The 13,604-nt window shown below is 33.8% G+C and overlaps 1 protein-coding gene and 1 long non-coding RNA gene across 8 annotated transcripts in view; one reads left to right on the top strand and one right to left on the bottom strand.

Annotated features, from left to right (window-relative positions):
- The window catches only part of MAP3K7 (mitogen-activated protein kinase kinase kinase 7), a 48,218-nt gene that overhangs the window by 17,391 nt on the left and 17,223 nt on the right, over positions 1-13,604 (top strand). For 3 of the 7 annotated variants that reach the window (XM_041480443.1, XM_041480437.1, XM_041480436.1), the window contains exons 7-12: positions 2,600-2,728; positions 4,865-4,995; positions 5,412-5,493; positions 6,695-6,846; positions 7,387-7,546; positions 10,110-10,190. In XM_041480443.1, the coding sequence (XP_041336377.1) occupies positions 2,600-2,728; positions 4,865-4,995; positions 5,412-5,493; positions 6,695-6,846; positions 7,387-7,546; positions 10,110-10,190 (735 nt within the window). Of the gene's footprint in view, positions 1-2,599; positions 2,729-4,864; positions 4,996-5,411; positions 5,494-6,694; positions 6,847-7,386; positions 7,547-9,908; positions 9,948-10,109; positions 10,191-13,604 lie in introns of all 7 variants that reach the window. The other 4 variants (XM_041480434.1, XM_041480435.1, XM_041480438.1 and 1 more) reach the window with 2 other exon arrangements.
- Positions 11,173-12,844, bottom strand: LOC121360541. Its single transcript, XR_005956222.1, has 2 exons — positions 12,681-12,844; positions 11,173-11,722 (listed from the first exon to the last, which is right to left on the bottom strand). It is a non-coding gene; the product is annotated as an uncharacterized LOC121360541 (long non-coding RNA).

Below are 13,604 nucleotides of genomic sequence, written 5' to 3'. Positions count from 1 at the left end.
TTCCAGAGACTGTCCATATACAGTTTTAGAATTCCTCCCAAACATCACCTTTGGAACTTTTGTTCTGAAGGTACCATTTTCTTCCACATATTACTTAGAGTACTAGCTGAAGGATTATTTGTTTCACTCTGATTCCTGAAAATTTTCCATTATGTCATTTTATATTCAGGCACTTCCTATTTTTTTAGCCAGGACTGCTTCTTTTCTTAACACATCCTATTAAATGAAATTGTATAAATAGGAGATTTTTTTTTTTCTTTTAGAAATAAGCAAGTGAACAATCAGTGTTAAAGACAGATTTTTTTAGTGAAAAATCTTAATATAAAATGGATATAAATAAGTGTATTGTAGTAGGGATTTATAGTTCGTATCCTAGTTCCTCTAGTATATGAATCCAGCAAGGTAGAAAGAAACCGTGTATTGCAGTTATTGTTGGGCAGCGCAAGAAGCCTTCAGTGTACAGTTGTTTTTATGTGCTTTTAACTTAAAGCATTTACTGATAAATAGACAAATCATTATAAAAACACAAGTATCAAAGAGAGGAAACAATCTACTATGATGCATCTTCTACAATGCAGCATATCAAATTACTCTTGAAAAAGTCATTAAACTACTAAAAATAACCACTTTAAATGGCAAAATTGTTAAAAGTTTCTTTGCTTGTGTTACTGAATCAGAATTCAACAATGAAATAAAGGCTAATATTAATTTGGTGCTGTTCTAGTACTAAGGTTTCTTGGTGAGAACAATAAAGGCATGAAAAGCATCTGTTGCAAAACGTGGTGCTTAGTGAACTAGTTACTGTAATATTAGGAATTTTCCCCCCATTTTAAACCTAACCCCCTACCTTTGTACAGATCAAACAATGGAAATGAAAATAATATGATATAGATCAGGATGAAGTAAAAGAGAGCAACTTCAATATAAGAATTCCCATTTGAAGAAACTGTTAAAGAAAAAATTAAATTGCTTTGGGATAATAAGGAAACAATACAGAATACTTTCTCACTTCTTTTGGACTCTCACTTTCCAGAATTAATCCAAGATTTCTCAGCAATAAAGTAGAATTCCATTGCTCAAAAAGGGGAATGGTACTACTTTAGTTTTATAGGCTGTGTGTTACAGAAGTTCTGTGACTGCATGGATGAGTCTGTTTTGCTTAGTTATCTGCCTTTGTTTACATTACTTTTTTTTTCCCCAGCGTCTTTGAAATAAGCTGACTGATAAAGCTGACTTTTTCTTCTTCGTACCTTTTGAACTCATTAGCCACATTCAGCTACTTTGATGCAGATGTAAAGAGTTTTTGAGATCCACATTCTTAGAGAATTTTGTAAAGTCCAAATTAGTGCCTTCACTTAAAGAGGGTTCATGCTGCAGCCTGTTTCTTGTGTTTGCTTTGCAAACTGGCTGGACTGGAAGAACTGACCGGAGAACAGGCTGCCTTGCAGTTTGTCAGAGGTGTGGGAGCAGAGGAAGTTGGCTCATAGATAGTGGATGGAGCCTGTTGCAACTATTGCTACATGGTGGATATTCACATGGAACTAGACATCTTTAATTCCACTGTTGCTGAAATGATTTGTCTAAATAATGCTTTCTGATTAGGTATAAACAAAAAAAATCTCTTGGCCACTATATGGCAATTTTAATCCTTGTTTGAAGATAGGTGAGCAAATCTCCTATAATTCATATTTGCACATTTATTCACGTGTCATTAACCATTCACATTTCTTATTAGCATTTACATGAGTTATGGTTACAAAGCATACATTCTTTCTTTGTAGCCTCTGAATATTTTTATTTATTATTCTATATCTCCAACCTGTCTTCAGCACTTTAGGAGTCTTAGAAATATTGAACTTATGGTCAAAGAATTTTAATTAATTTAATGACATTACAAAAATAATAATAATAATAAACAAGGAGGAAATAAGGTGGTGAAGAATTGAGGACTCTCCTGTTTTGTTCATGTGGTAGCTTGGTAGTTCTTCTGAAGACCTGTAATGGACTTAATTAAGAGTAATGGATATGACAGATGTCATTGGCTGGCATATTGTGACTAAGGTTGGAAGAAATTAATTGAAAAATATTTAGAGGAAGCAAACATAATCAATTGAATCCTGAATGCAAGATATTTTTAAAACCTAATAAATTGCAGTTTCTATTATATAAGAAAAGTGATGCATTTTATCATTTCAAGATGACTCCAAATGAAAAGGATTGATTCCCAGAGAGGGGCATTCTTAACAGTCATACTGTCAAGTGATTTCAGGCTTAAGTTAGCATGAATCAGCCAGCTTTAGAAAACTGTTTTTTCTCAGCAAAAGAAATGTGAAGTGAAAGTAAGTATGTAAAGCTATTTATTTATTGGAGCAAGCTGCACAGGAGAGTGGTGGAGTCACCATCCCTGGAAGCATTGAAGAAGTGACTCAGCATGACACTTAGTGCCGTGGTTTAGTTGACATTATGGTGTTTAGTGAAAGGTTGGATTCAGTGACCTTGGAACTCTTTTACAACCTGATTCTGTGATCTGCTCAAACCCTATTTCTTTTTGACCTGTTACATAGAAAAGAGTCAAATTATATTGATGGCTTTCTTCCAGGTAGCAATTACAGTGAAAAATGTGACGTTTTCAGTTGGGGTATTATTCTCTGGGAGGTAATCACCCGTAGGAAACCTTTTGATGAGATTGGTGGCCCAGCTTTCCGAATAATGTGGGCAGTTCACAATGGTGAGTTGAAAATACTTTATTGCATTTGAAGTTGTGTATATGACCTATAAATGTGCTGAAAACTCTTAACTGTACAGCTTTATATTATTAGTGTTTCAATTTTGTGCTTCATTGAATATGCATTTTAGTCATGAAGACTAAACAGTTAGACACTGCCACTTTGTGTCAGTGTGGCTTTTGAGTTACTTGGCTGCTACAGCGTTTGCTACCTAACAAAGAAGGATAAAGAGTGATGTCATCGTTGTTACAACACTTCCCTTTAAAAGTGATCTGATAAAAATCTCTTATCTGGCTGAATTATGGTTTTATTAGCTACATTGTCTTTCTTTTACCTTTTTTTTTCTTAATTGGACATCTACAAGAAATGTGTAACTTTAAGTAACTTAACCTGTGTTTAGAAATCTTAGAAACTATGAAACCTCCTCCAGGACCATTAGGTGTTAAAGATGTTACTTTTGTTTTTCTTCTGTGGTGTTTTGGGGTTTGTTTTTTTTTTATTCTGCTGTTTGAATGGTTTTACCTTTATGTCTAGGTACCTGCACTCATGGAGCAGCACTCTGCTGTGCTAGGTGCTATGCAGAACAGATTTTCAGGAGCTTAGACTATCCTAGAACAGGACACAGTAGTGTTGTTCAAATGGACTGCTTTCTTTAAAGCAGTAGTGTAACATTGGCCAGTGTAGTAGAGTAGGCTGTAGTATCTTTATGCTAGAGGTGTAACTTTTTTACTGCTGTGTTTTTAGGTACCATGGCAAAACAATTTTTTGAATAATAAAGTAATGATAGTGAAGTAGTTCAGTGAATGTCTGCAAAGAGTTTCTGCCATTTGTGAGAGACAACATCAAGGCAAGCGCAAACTTTTTGGAAGAAAAAATTAACAAACAAGCAATGAAGGCTGGTACTCTCCCCAAGTGTCATTGCTTCAGTAGTAAATGATAGAAGCATAAGGTGAGCACAGGCATATCCTATTCAAAGAAGAGAATGGGGCAGATAGAGATAGAATCAATTAATATTATAGTCTTAATAATACATATAGAGAGAAGTTTGCAAATGCCATTTTTGAATGAAGAATGAGATTCTCCAGTTTTTCAAGGACACTGGACATTGAGAATAGGAGTAATACTTGCCTTGCATAAAAGCATGTACTGTAAAACTAAGTGTAAATCTAGTTCTAAATTAGGAAGTCTCAGTAAGGTGTGGGAGTATACTTTAAAATTCACTATCTGTACCTACTTTTGCTTTAAAATTTTATCTTCTTTTTCTTTTTCCAATTTCTTTTTCCTTTTTCTTAAGAACAAAGTGTTAGTGCACTTCATCTCACTTAAAACTATTGTAGCATTCTTACTTCATGTATTGCTTGTTCTGTTTAATATATTCTTAAATACTACTGCTTTCTTTGCAAACCATCACTGTGTCTCATATATCCAGCACAACTGGTTGTCCATTAATTGTTCTCATTGAAATTGTAATAAGAGGAGGAACTTGAAGCAAAAAAAGAGCTGAATTGTTATACAATAGTTGAAGTAAAATGTTATTAAAATTAGTATAGACCATGAAAAAGTCACACAAAATTGGTAGTTCCAGGGCCTGATAATTTTTCAGGATGTTCTTAGGAGCAAAATCAGCTTTCAAAAATGCTTTAAGTCCATTGGGTTTTTCTGTTTGTTTGGTTGGTTGGTTGGTTGGTTGGTTTTCTTGGGGTTTTTTGTTTTGTTTTTTGTTTGTTTGGGGGACTTTTTGTTTTGACTTTTTTTTTTCTTGTGAATACAGCATTAGGAAACAAAGACTGTTATTACTTGCTTCCTAGTTTGGCCTAGAACTTTATTATTCAGAAAGAAGTATCATTTAATTAGCCTTTGTAATATGCTGTATTTGGTCAGTCAGTGAATGTATTCAAACCTGTACTGAAGGAAAAGTTTAATTTTTTTCTACTGCTGCTGTGTAGTGCAAAGGAACTTTTCTTGTCAGTTTTTGTTTGTAGGAGAGAAAATTAAGCACGAGCCAGTTCATCCAGATTACAATTAATTCTGCATTTTCCTTTATTTATTTAGCAGAATACTGGAGAGAGATCAGACACTTTCAGCTGTTTTAGAGTCTGTTTAAAAAGTTTAAAGGTGTTTTCTAATTTCAATTGCAGGTACTCGGCCACCACTGATCAAAAATTTACCTAAACCAATTGAAAGTTTAATGACCCGTTGTTGGTCCAAGGATCCCTCACAACGGCCATCCATGGAGGAAATTGTTAAAATAATGACACACTTGATGCGGGTATAAAAATTTATTTAAATATTTTAATCATTTCTTAAAATATTAAGCTGGAAAATTCATGTACAAAAGGTATGCCTTTCATCCCACTCCAAAGATGGGTTTACATGTTTACTTTTGCCTCTCTCTTTTTGACAAAAATTATCAAATTATTGGAGGGAAAAAATTTGTCTTATATGTATATATATATTCCCTCTTTGAAGGGGTATAGTAACTCATAATAGATTTGAGAAAATAAACAAAGTCATAGGTGTATCCAGTGTATTACATTATTAAAAATAATTGCATTCATTTATCTTCTAAATAAATTATTATAAATGTAATATATAATTTACACTTATGAATTATGAGGTACTGTTTAAATAATTTTAAAACAATTGTAATTACTTTTTTATTAAGTAATTACTGTTTTTTCACAGTACTTTCCAGGAGCTGATGAACCTCTGCAGTATCCTTGCCAGTATTCAGATGAAGGCCAAAGCAACTCTGCCACTAGCACAGGTATATTTGTGTAAGTTAGAGAAAAAGAACAGCAACATAAAATGATGCAGATAGATTATAAAGCACATTCTTACATTGATTCTGAACTCAAAATGGAAAATACTTCCAAAATATTAAGCATCAGCAGACACCCCATTTATTTTGTTAATACCTCATACCACATCATATTTAGTGTTCTCAGTCAAATGATTTTGCTGAAGTGTACTGGTAATGAAGAAAAAGCTTATAATAAAAGCGGTCTCCAAGTTCGATATCTCCGTTTTATCTCCATGAATTTTGCTAGCAATTGACACTGTTTTTACTCATTATGTAGTGTTTAGGAGTTGTCAATTTAAAATGTTTCACTATTCTTGATAGCTGTACCTGGTTTAAGTTGCAATTTCCACAATTTAAACTTGCATTTGTTTTATGATAAATTGCAGTAAATACAGTAATTTAAAATAAGTGCAAGAAAAATCACTAGAAATTTCTGTGGATGGAACAAAATGTGAGCTAGACTTTCAGGTAGTTTTGCCCTCAAAGAAATCCTTTTAATAATAACAAAAACAAAAAATATTTAGTTTCCTCATTGTTTAGAGGAAACATTTAGAGGACATTTTTTTCCACTTAAGTAGTTTTTTCATTTTACATGTCTTCAGCTTCCTCTACTTGGTTGAATTATTTTCTAGCACCAAAGAAATTGCTGCTATTTTGGATAAAGATTCACTGACTACTTTGCAGCTTATTCATCTTTATATTAAAAAAGTCTTAGCAGCTTTAGCATTTCACTGACTTTACTAGTTTTTCTCCACCTCTCAGCGTATGATTTTAAGCGAATTTGTCACGTCCAACTATAAATAGATATTGGCTGATATTTTTCAGGTATTTGTGCTGCTCTGTGATTAATGATGGTCTTTGTCATTAATTTTGAAGGAGGTTGCTGTTGTGTTGTTAATGTAACAGCTACCCTAAAAATTTCAAAGTGAGGTTAAGATTGACTTCAGAATGTTATCATAGTATTTAGATATATATTCTTTTTTCACTCCTCTTGCTTCTTATACTAATTGATCTGTAGCAGTCTTGCTACTTGTCTTTCATTAAAAGTTTTCAAAAGTGTTGCTTTAAAGGCAAGTAAGACATCTGAGAGCTTTGCTGTCAAGTGATGCACTTCAGTATTTTTAGTGGACTTTTTCAAATGTTTTTCCTTGTTACTGGTTTCTAGGTTCATTTATGGACATTACTTCTACAAACACAAGTAACAAGAGCGATGCTAACATGGAGCCAAGTGACTTCCAAGGAGCTTCTACCAATGACACTATTAAACGTTTAGAATCAAAATTGGCACAGCAAATCAAAAATACAGCCAAGCAGCCGGTAAGCCAACGGGTGCATTTTTGAACCATAGTAACAAAATGGACACGGGTAGACATAAGTGTTGTGTCTGCTCTGAAACTTGTGTCCTCATTCAAAATAGTGCAAAATTGGATCCATTTAGTAATAGGAGAAGAATATAGAAGAAAAGGGACAGAAAAATATTGTATGACCCCCAAAAGGTAAACTGGAAGGCTCTAATTTTAATCTAATAAACCCCTTTAAATACATCTCCAAGGGATTAAACATTTTAGGTGAATTTTGAAGTAGAATTCAAGTAGAATGCAAAAATACAAAGATTCTCTTATGACAATATTGGCCTAGTTCTGCTGATTTTTTATTGGTGTGAAGTTAGATTGATTATTTTCAAAGCTGCAGATACTTCATTTGTATATACCAATAATAGTTAAATTATTGCCATTTATTGTGTTAGGAATTTTAAATCTTGTCCCTTTAAAAATGCATATTGTAGAAACATACTGGTGTGTAATATGGAGGGGCTTGTGCAGAATTTTCTTTTCACAAAGTGTGACTGTTAAACAGGGTGACCCTGGCCGCTTGAGTTTGCCCCCATCTCGTGGGAGCAGTGTTGAGAGCTTGTCAGATGTTCGCGCACGACCACCGTCAGCCCTTGTTTCTGGAGAAGCCAAAAGGATGAGCGCTGACATGTCGGAAATAGAAGCAAGAATAGCTTCCATCACAGGTAAAATTTAATGATGTTTGGGGAGTAGACTAAAGAACTGGAAAGAAATAAAGGAGGAAGGAAAATGTAAAACATGCATAGTCTTAAAGAAAGTTGCCAACAGTAGCTATATGAAAATACTTAAGCTTTTCCTTAGTCTTGATTGTCCTTTATTAATTGTGGGGGGAAATGCCTTTATTTATGGATATCGACTCAGCAAGACTGAGTATTTTAATTGAATATTTTAAAGGTTTTAGAGATTTTGTTGGATTAGATTTTTACCTTTTTAAAAAATGCATTATGAGACTTCTAAATTTATCAGTCCTATTCCAAATGCACAACTTTCTCCTTTTTATCTGAAATAGTGTTATTGCATCTCTGCCAGCTTAATTATTTACATGATAACATTTTCTTCAGGGTTGTCTCTATAATACTTTTGAAATTAAGAGGTAGGTTTAAAGTTCATGTTCCCATATAAGTTTAAAAACCCACTGTGACAGATTTCAGAATGAGAAACATAATTAGATTTCATTCACCAGGTTAAGAAAGCATTGTCTTTTGTTAAAAAAAAGCTACAGGTGTTTTGCCAGGTTTCCTTCAGATATAAACTGTCATCTCTAAACCTTAAATCTTTGAGAGAATTAGAATTTATCTGTAAGTATAAATACGTGATTTTATAGTGAAAGCTATCTTGATTCATCCCAGAAGAATGAATTAATAAAAATGTGTATACTTGGCAAACACTTTCTTGTCTCTTTTCTTCATCAAAGATACTGTTTGTTAATATATGTAAATTTCAGGTTTTAAGTTCTGTATGTGAAAGTTTTTTGTGTTATGATATATACCAACAGATTTAATTAAACAAAATTACTTTGGTTAGTTCAGGGTTATTTAGCTCTTTGAGTATTTTTATACCAATATGAAAATTAGGGTAGTCGAGTAGCTGCAATTAATAAGGAATTACACATCCAAATTCTGGCTTTCTTGTGCACCATGGCTATTTCATTTTTGTTCTTCATTGTGTTATGATTACTCCAGGATCTTGTTTTATTAAATACTGAGGTACTGAAATAATATTTATCTTGCCCTAAATTCTTTTTACTTTAATATTTTTATTTTAAAGCCTTATTCCAAAATCTGTCTTGTGTATTGTCAGTCTTTGACTGGATGACTGTGTAGCAAGTCTCACCCTGAATATCTATAAAGGTTTCTTAACACAGAAGGCAACTGTGTACTTACTTGGTAATAACACTGTGCTGGTTTTATTTTAAACATGTCAGGACTCACTTTGGTCACTGACATTCTTAATGTAACTTTTTGACATTATCAGAGGTAGCCTGGCCCTCCTCTGTACGAGTTTTTAATTTTCCTAGTTTGTCTTCTTTAAGTATATTGCTCTGAAATAATAATTACTATTCTGAATAATCTAAGGGCTTTTCGGTGGTTTTTTGCTATGACTGTAGGGTTTCTTTTTCTTGAAATAGAAGTATATATTGAACATATTGTTTTTGGTTTGGGGTTCTTTGGATATTTTTTTGTGAAATCACTTCATGCAGTAGTGGACTATGAGAAATGAGGTCAAGCACACCTGACCACAGCTTTTTCAAAAAGAGGTGAAACAGCACTGTATTGTTTTATTTTTTTAGTCTTGTTAACTGTGACAGAAATAATATGCTGTGAACCTGAAAAAAAAATTGCGTGGCTGGGTGAGGATTGGGCTGTTGTTAAATCAAGTTGAAAATTATTTAATCTTGTTCCATCGTCCTCTGGATTAATTGTAAAAGTAAATCATGTAATGCACATCACATTACTTACTGAGATGAGTATGCTACAATGGTCTACTTTTAGGAGTTGCATTCAGATTTTTCTCTAAATAGGAACTATTTATCTTAAACTACAGAAGCGGTAAAATAAAAAAAATGTATTATTAGATTTTATTTCAAGGTGTATAATGTTTCTTGAACATTATTCAGAAATTAAAAATCTGGTAGTTATATCCATCTTTCAAAAAATCTTCACTGGCAGGGCAAAAGAGTAACTGGCAGGAATGATTGTCAAATGCAGTAAAAGTAAATATTTTTTTCAGAGATAGAGGAGATTTGCTTTGAAAGGAGGTGATTTAAAGAAGCAGAAGTACCTAGCTATTAGACTTTTAAATAAAATAGTTTGTACCTAACACTAAAGAGAAAATGTTAGTTAAGTTCAGGCAATCAAGTTTTTTGGTTTTTTTTAGTGAATGTATAGGTGAATTGAAATAATTTAATTTGTTTTCTGTTTGGATAATTACATTTGGTTTTCCCTTCTGTGTTGCCATGCTGCTTTCTGTGTTTGACTTTTGTGTTGCTAACTATAACTAATTACACCGTGTTGTAATGATGGCTAGTTCTGCATTTTTTGCTTTTTAACAGTTGCTTTACTATGTGTAAGCATGAGTGGAAAGCAATGCAGTTTATTCTGCATGACACATTTTTGCATGAACTCTAGTTTAACCAAATATATGAAAAATGCAGTATTAGGAATTTAATAATTTTGCTCTTGCCATTTTAGTGTTTTGCATGTGTATTGTATATGTGTATTTTTTCAGCCTATTCCAAGCCTAAACGAGGCCATCGTAAAACTGCTTCATTTGGCAACATTCTGGATGTCCCTGAGATCATCATACCAGGTATCGCAGACCAGGTGAACGGGTCAATTGGTTAAGATGCCGGAATAATGATCAGACTGCTAAAATACTTCTTGCTCCAGTTGCTTTAGGACAGGCCCAGAAATTATCCCACTAAATTTTTCCTAATGCTTCAGTAATCAGGAGCATGATATTTCATTACAAACTTACTTTTATCAGTAAATTCTTCAATCTTCAAATCAAATTTACTTCTACTGATAAAGGACTTCTTCCCTTAAAATCTTGATGTTCAGAGTCTTCTTACAGAGGAAAACTATATATGCAGTCTTCTATTACAGTACCTCATTTGGTGAAAATGGAACTAAGTTGAAAAATTCCTGTCCAGGTAATTGTTTTGCCCTGATCTTTGTTGTGTTTAGGCTCCCATTTTTAATCAGATCATAGTAGAAAAAAAAAAAACAAAAAAACAAAGATAAATTGTGTACAGAACTTTAAATCTATGATATTTGTGATTAAAACATTAACACTTAGTCTGTGTAATTCTTATACTTGAGTGCACTTTTCTAGGGCTAAAATGTGTGTGCATGAGGTATTGCTGTTGTGTTTAAGTTAATGCAAACTAAAATTACTAGGAGAGGCTTTTGATAGGAAAAGAATTAATATAATCAGGCACCATGGATGGGAATATCATTTGGGAATTTAATGAATAATTCTCATATATCACAAGTCTTTTTTTAGTTAGTAGAATGACATTTTTCTTTCTTTCATTTCATACTTCTCAAAGCCTAAAAATAAGTATAATCAATCCCAAACTGTGATAGGCATACCATTAACAGTATGCAAGTCACTTCAGAGTGATATGTCAGGAGCAGAAAATGAGGAAATGTGAGTGAAAGTATCTAGGAATCCACTAAAAACTGTGGCCTCCTTTTCTAAATTTCTGTCATCTGAGGAAGTTTCTTTGTAGATCTTGATATTGTTAGATATTAAAAAGTTGAATGCAAAAGATAATTTTGTACAAATGTTTCTTTCAAATAACTTTATTAAAGGTTACAGTAAAAATACAGAATATGAGAAAGTAGATTCCAAAGAGCAATGGCACCCATAAAAAAGCAAACCTCTTTGGTGCTGAAGCTAACAAATTGGCAAAGAAGTTTACTAGAGTAGCTTTCCACTGTAACTTTGAAGCAGTCCTGGCCTGCACTGACATAAATGAAATCCTGAGAAAGCAAGGAAAGCGAAAGTGAAGACATCTGTCCGGTTTCAGTGTTAGCTCGTGATAAGAGCCTGGTGAATAAGCTCTAGAAGCTAATGAGTGCCTCTTGTCTCTATACCCTGTCTGTCCATGAAAACATTGAGGCTTCCAAGAAACCTTGAAACTTTGGGCAATAATAAAGAAGGTGGTGAAATAAAATACAATGTTGTTTTCACAAAACAGATTGTATTGTACCAGTCTATTGGTTTCTTCGTTAGGCAGAGACAGTCATTAAAAATTCTTCACCTGCTCTATTTTAATCGAACTTGACAGGATGGGAATTTCAAGAATTTGCAATACATATGAAAGAAATGGAAACCTGTAGAAATAAAAAAAAGTATAGGTTTGGAGCAAGCATATTAAGGAGTTTTCTCAAAATTTATTCCTAAAGTATTTAAGTGAAATGAGTTTGAGTTAATGTTTCATCAGAAGCAACTATTCATTAAGTGGAGGATTAGAATATCACATAGGGAGAATTTTGCTGTGACTGAATAGAAATAGGGTAAAATCCAGGGTCATGCACTAACAACAATTTCTATTTATAAGACGACATGGAATCATAGCACATGCATGCAGATTAATACCAAGTAGTATGAGCCACAGATCTAATCTAGTTGTGAAAAACCGTGAAATCTTAAGGTTCATTTCCAGGAAAGATAAAGAAGCACCAGCACTATTACTGGCCCTTGTTGAGTTTGAATCAGGAATTGAACATACTGTCTGGTCAGCCATATAAAGGAAACATACATGCACTCAAGTAATGTGAAGAAGAGTTACTAGGATATGAGGGGTATAGACAGTATAAAAACAAATCTGAAAGCATGGCTTTTTTTAGCTCACAAAGTGAAAGCTGAGAATGAATAATTATTTTCTGTAGATGAATCTGCTGCTAAAATCTAGGAAGAGGTAACTACCTAAGCTAAAAGACAATATTGGCACTACAGAAAAAAATATGTAAATTGTCTGCAAATAAATCTGGGCTTTATATTGAAAGTTTTCCGGTTGTCAGAACAGCTTTCCAGTAATAATCCCAAAGCCAGAAAATAATGAGATTAATCATTACATGGCAGAACATGATCATCTGCCCAGTAAACTAATTATATTCATCTGTATATTTCTCATTTCTTTCCTTTCTTTACTCTTTCAGCACAAGGCTCTCAGTTCTGGCCTCTGACCACACTTTTCCCTTTCTAGAGCCCTAAGCTTCCAAGACCCCCAAACTGTCACCACCATCTCAGTCCCACCCAGTTAAGTTCTATACTACTTCAGGCACAGACCCGCTCCTCCAGACTTCCCTGGGTATGTCCCTCGGTGGGGCGAGCAGCTCATCCCTGTCCTTGCAGCCGCACAAGTGCCGGTCTGTGCTGCTGCCTGGAGTTGTGCTGAGCACATGGTAGAGCAGCTGCTGCCCGGAGAGGGGAAGCACCAGGCAGGCATGTTACCGTGAGTCAGCTGCTTTGGGCAGGGCTATTTTGGAAGTATGAGTGCTACATCTGCTATCATTGGGGGTTTTCGTAATGCGTTGCCTCAACTGCATTTCGTCCCTGAACTGATTATGCTTCCAAGGTCGTAAAATACATACTTTATCAATTAAAGGTAAAATATTTTCAGAAGGGGAAGTTTTTAGAATATATTTGCTCTTCTTTCTAAGTACTATAAGAATGAAGAGAGCTATTTGTTCATTTAAGATGGTATTTTGTGTTACTAGCTTACAAAACTTAAAAAATTCCTCCTTTGTATAACAGCTTAGCAAATGAGTTTGCAGTGGTGGTATCCTGTAACCAGATAGCCTAGTGATGTATCAGTTCTTTTTTTTTTTTCATTTGCAATATGTATAGCACAGGTTATAAGCACTGACTTTATTTTTATATACATATTTATATATAAAAAATGAAAACCCTAATAAGTACAAAAGGTTTAGGTATCTTTATGTTTAAAGAAACAAAATCTGAATAATAGTTTGTATACTTTTCTGGTAGAAACCATTCAAGGAGCATCTAGCAAATATACCTACAAGTACAACCTTCTCTTCACTGGCAATGTTAGACATCTCGTGCATTTAGCATGTGTGCATTTGGCTTTGTAATTTTGTCATCTGAAACTGTGCCACAGTGTTACAATTTTTATAGCATTGACACTGCATAAATGATTACTCAAGACAGACACATTTTGTAGAGAGTCTTTAGAAGGTGGATAGGAAT

This window comes from Pyrgilauda ruficollis, unplaced genomic scaffold (genome assembly GCF_017590135.1).
Source record: "Pyrgilauda ruficollis isolate IOZ18807 unplaced genomic scaffold, ASM1759013v1 scaffold51, whole genome shotgun sequence".
Taxonomy (NCBI): Eukaryota; Metazoa; Chordata; class Aves; order Passeriformes; family Passeridae; genus Pyrgilauda; species Pyrgilauda ruficollis.
Note: the sequence above shows the minus strand (reverse complement) of the source record. Positions and strands in the feature narration are given on the sequence as shown.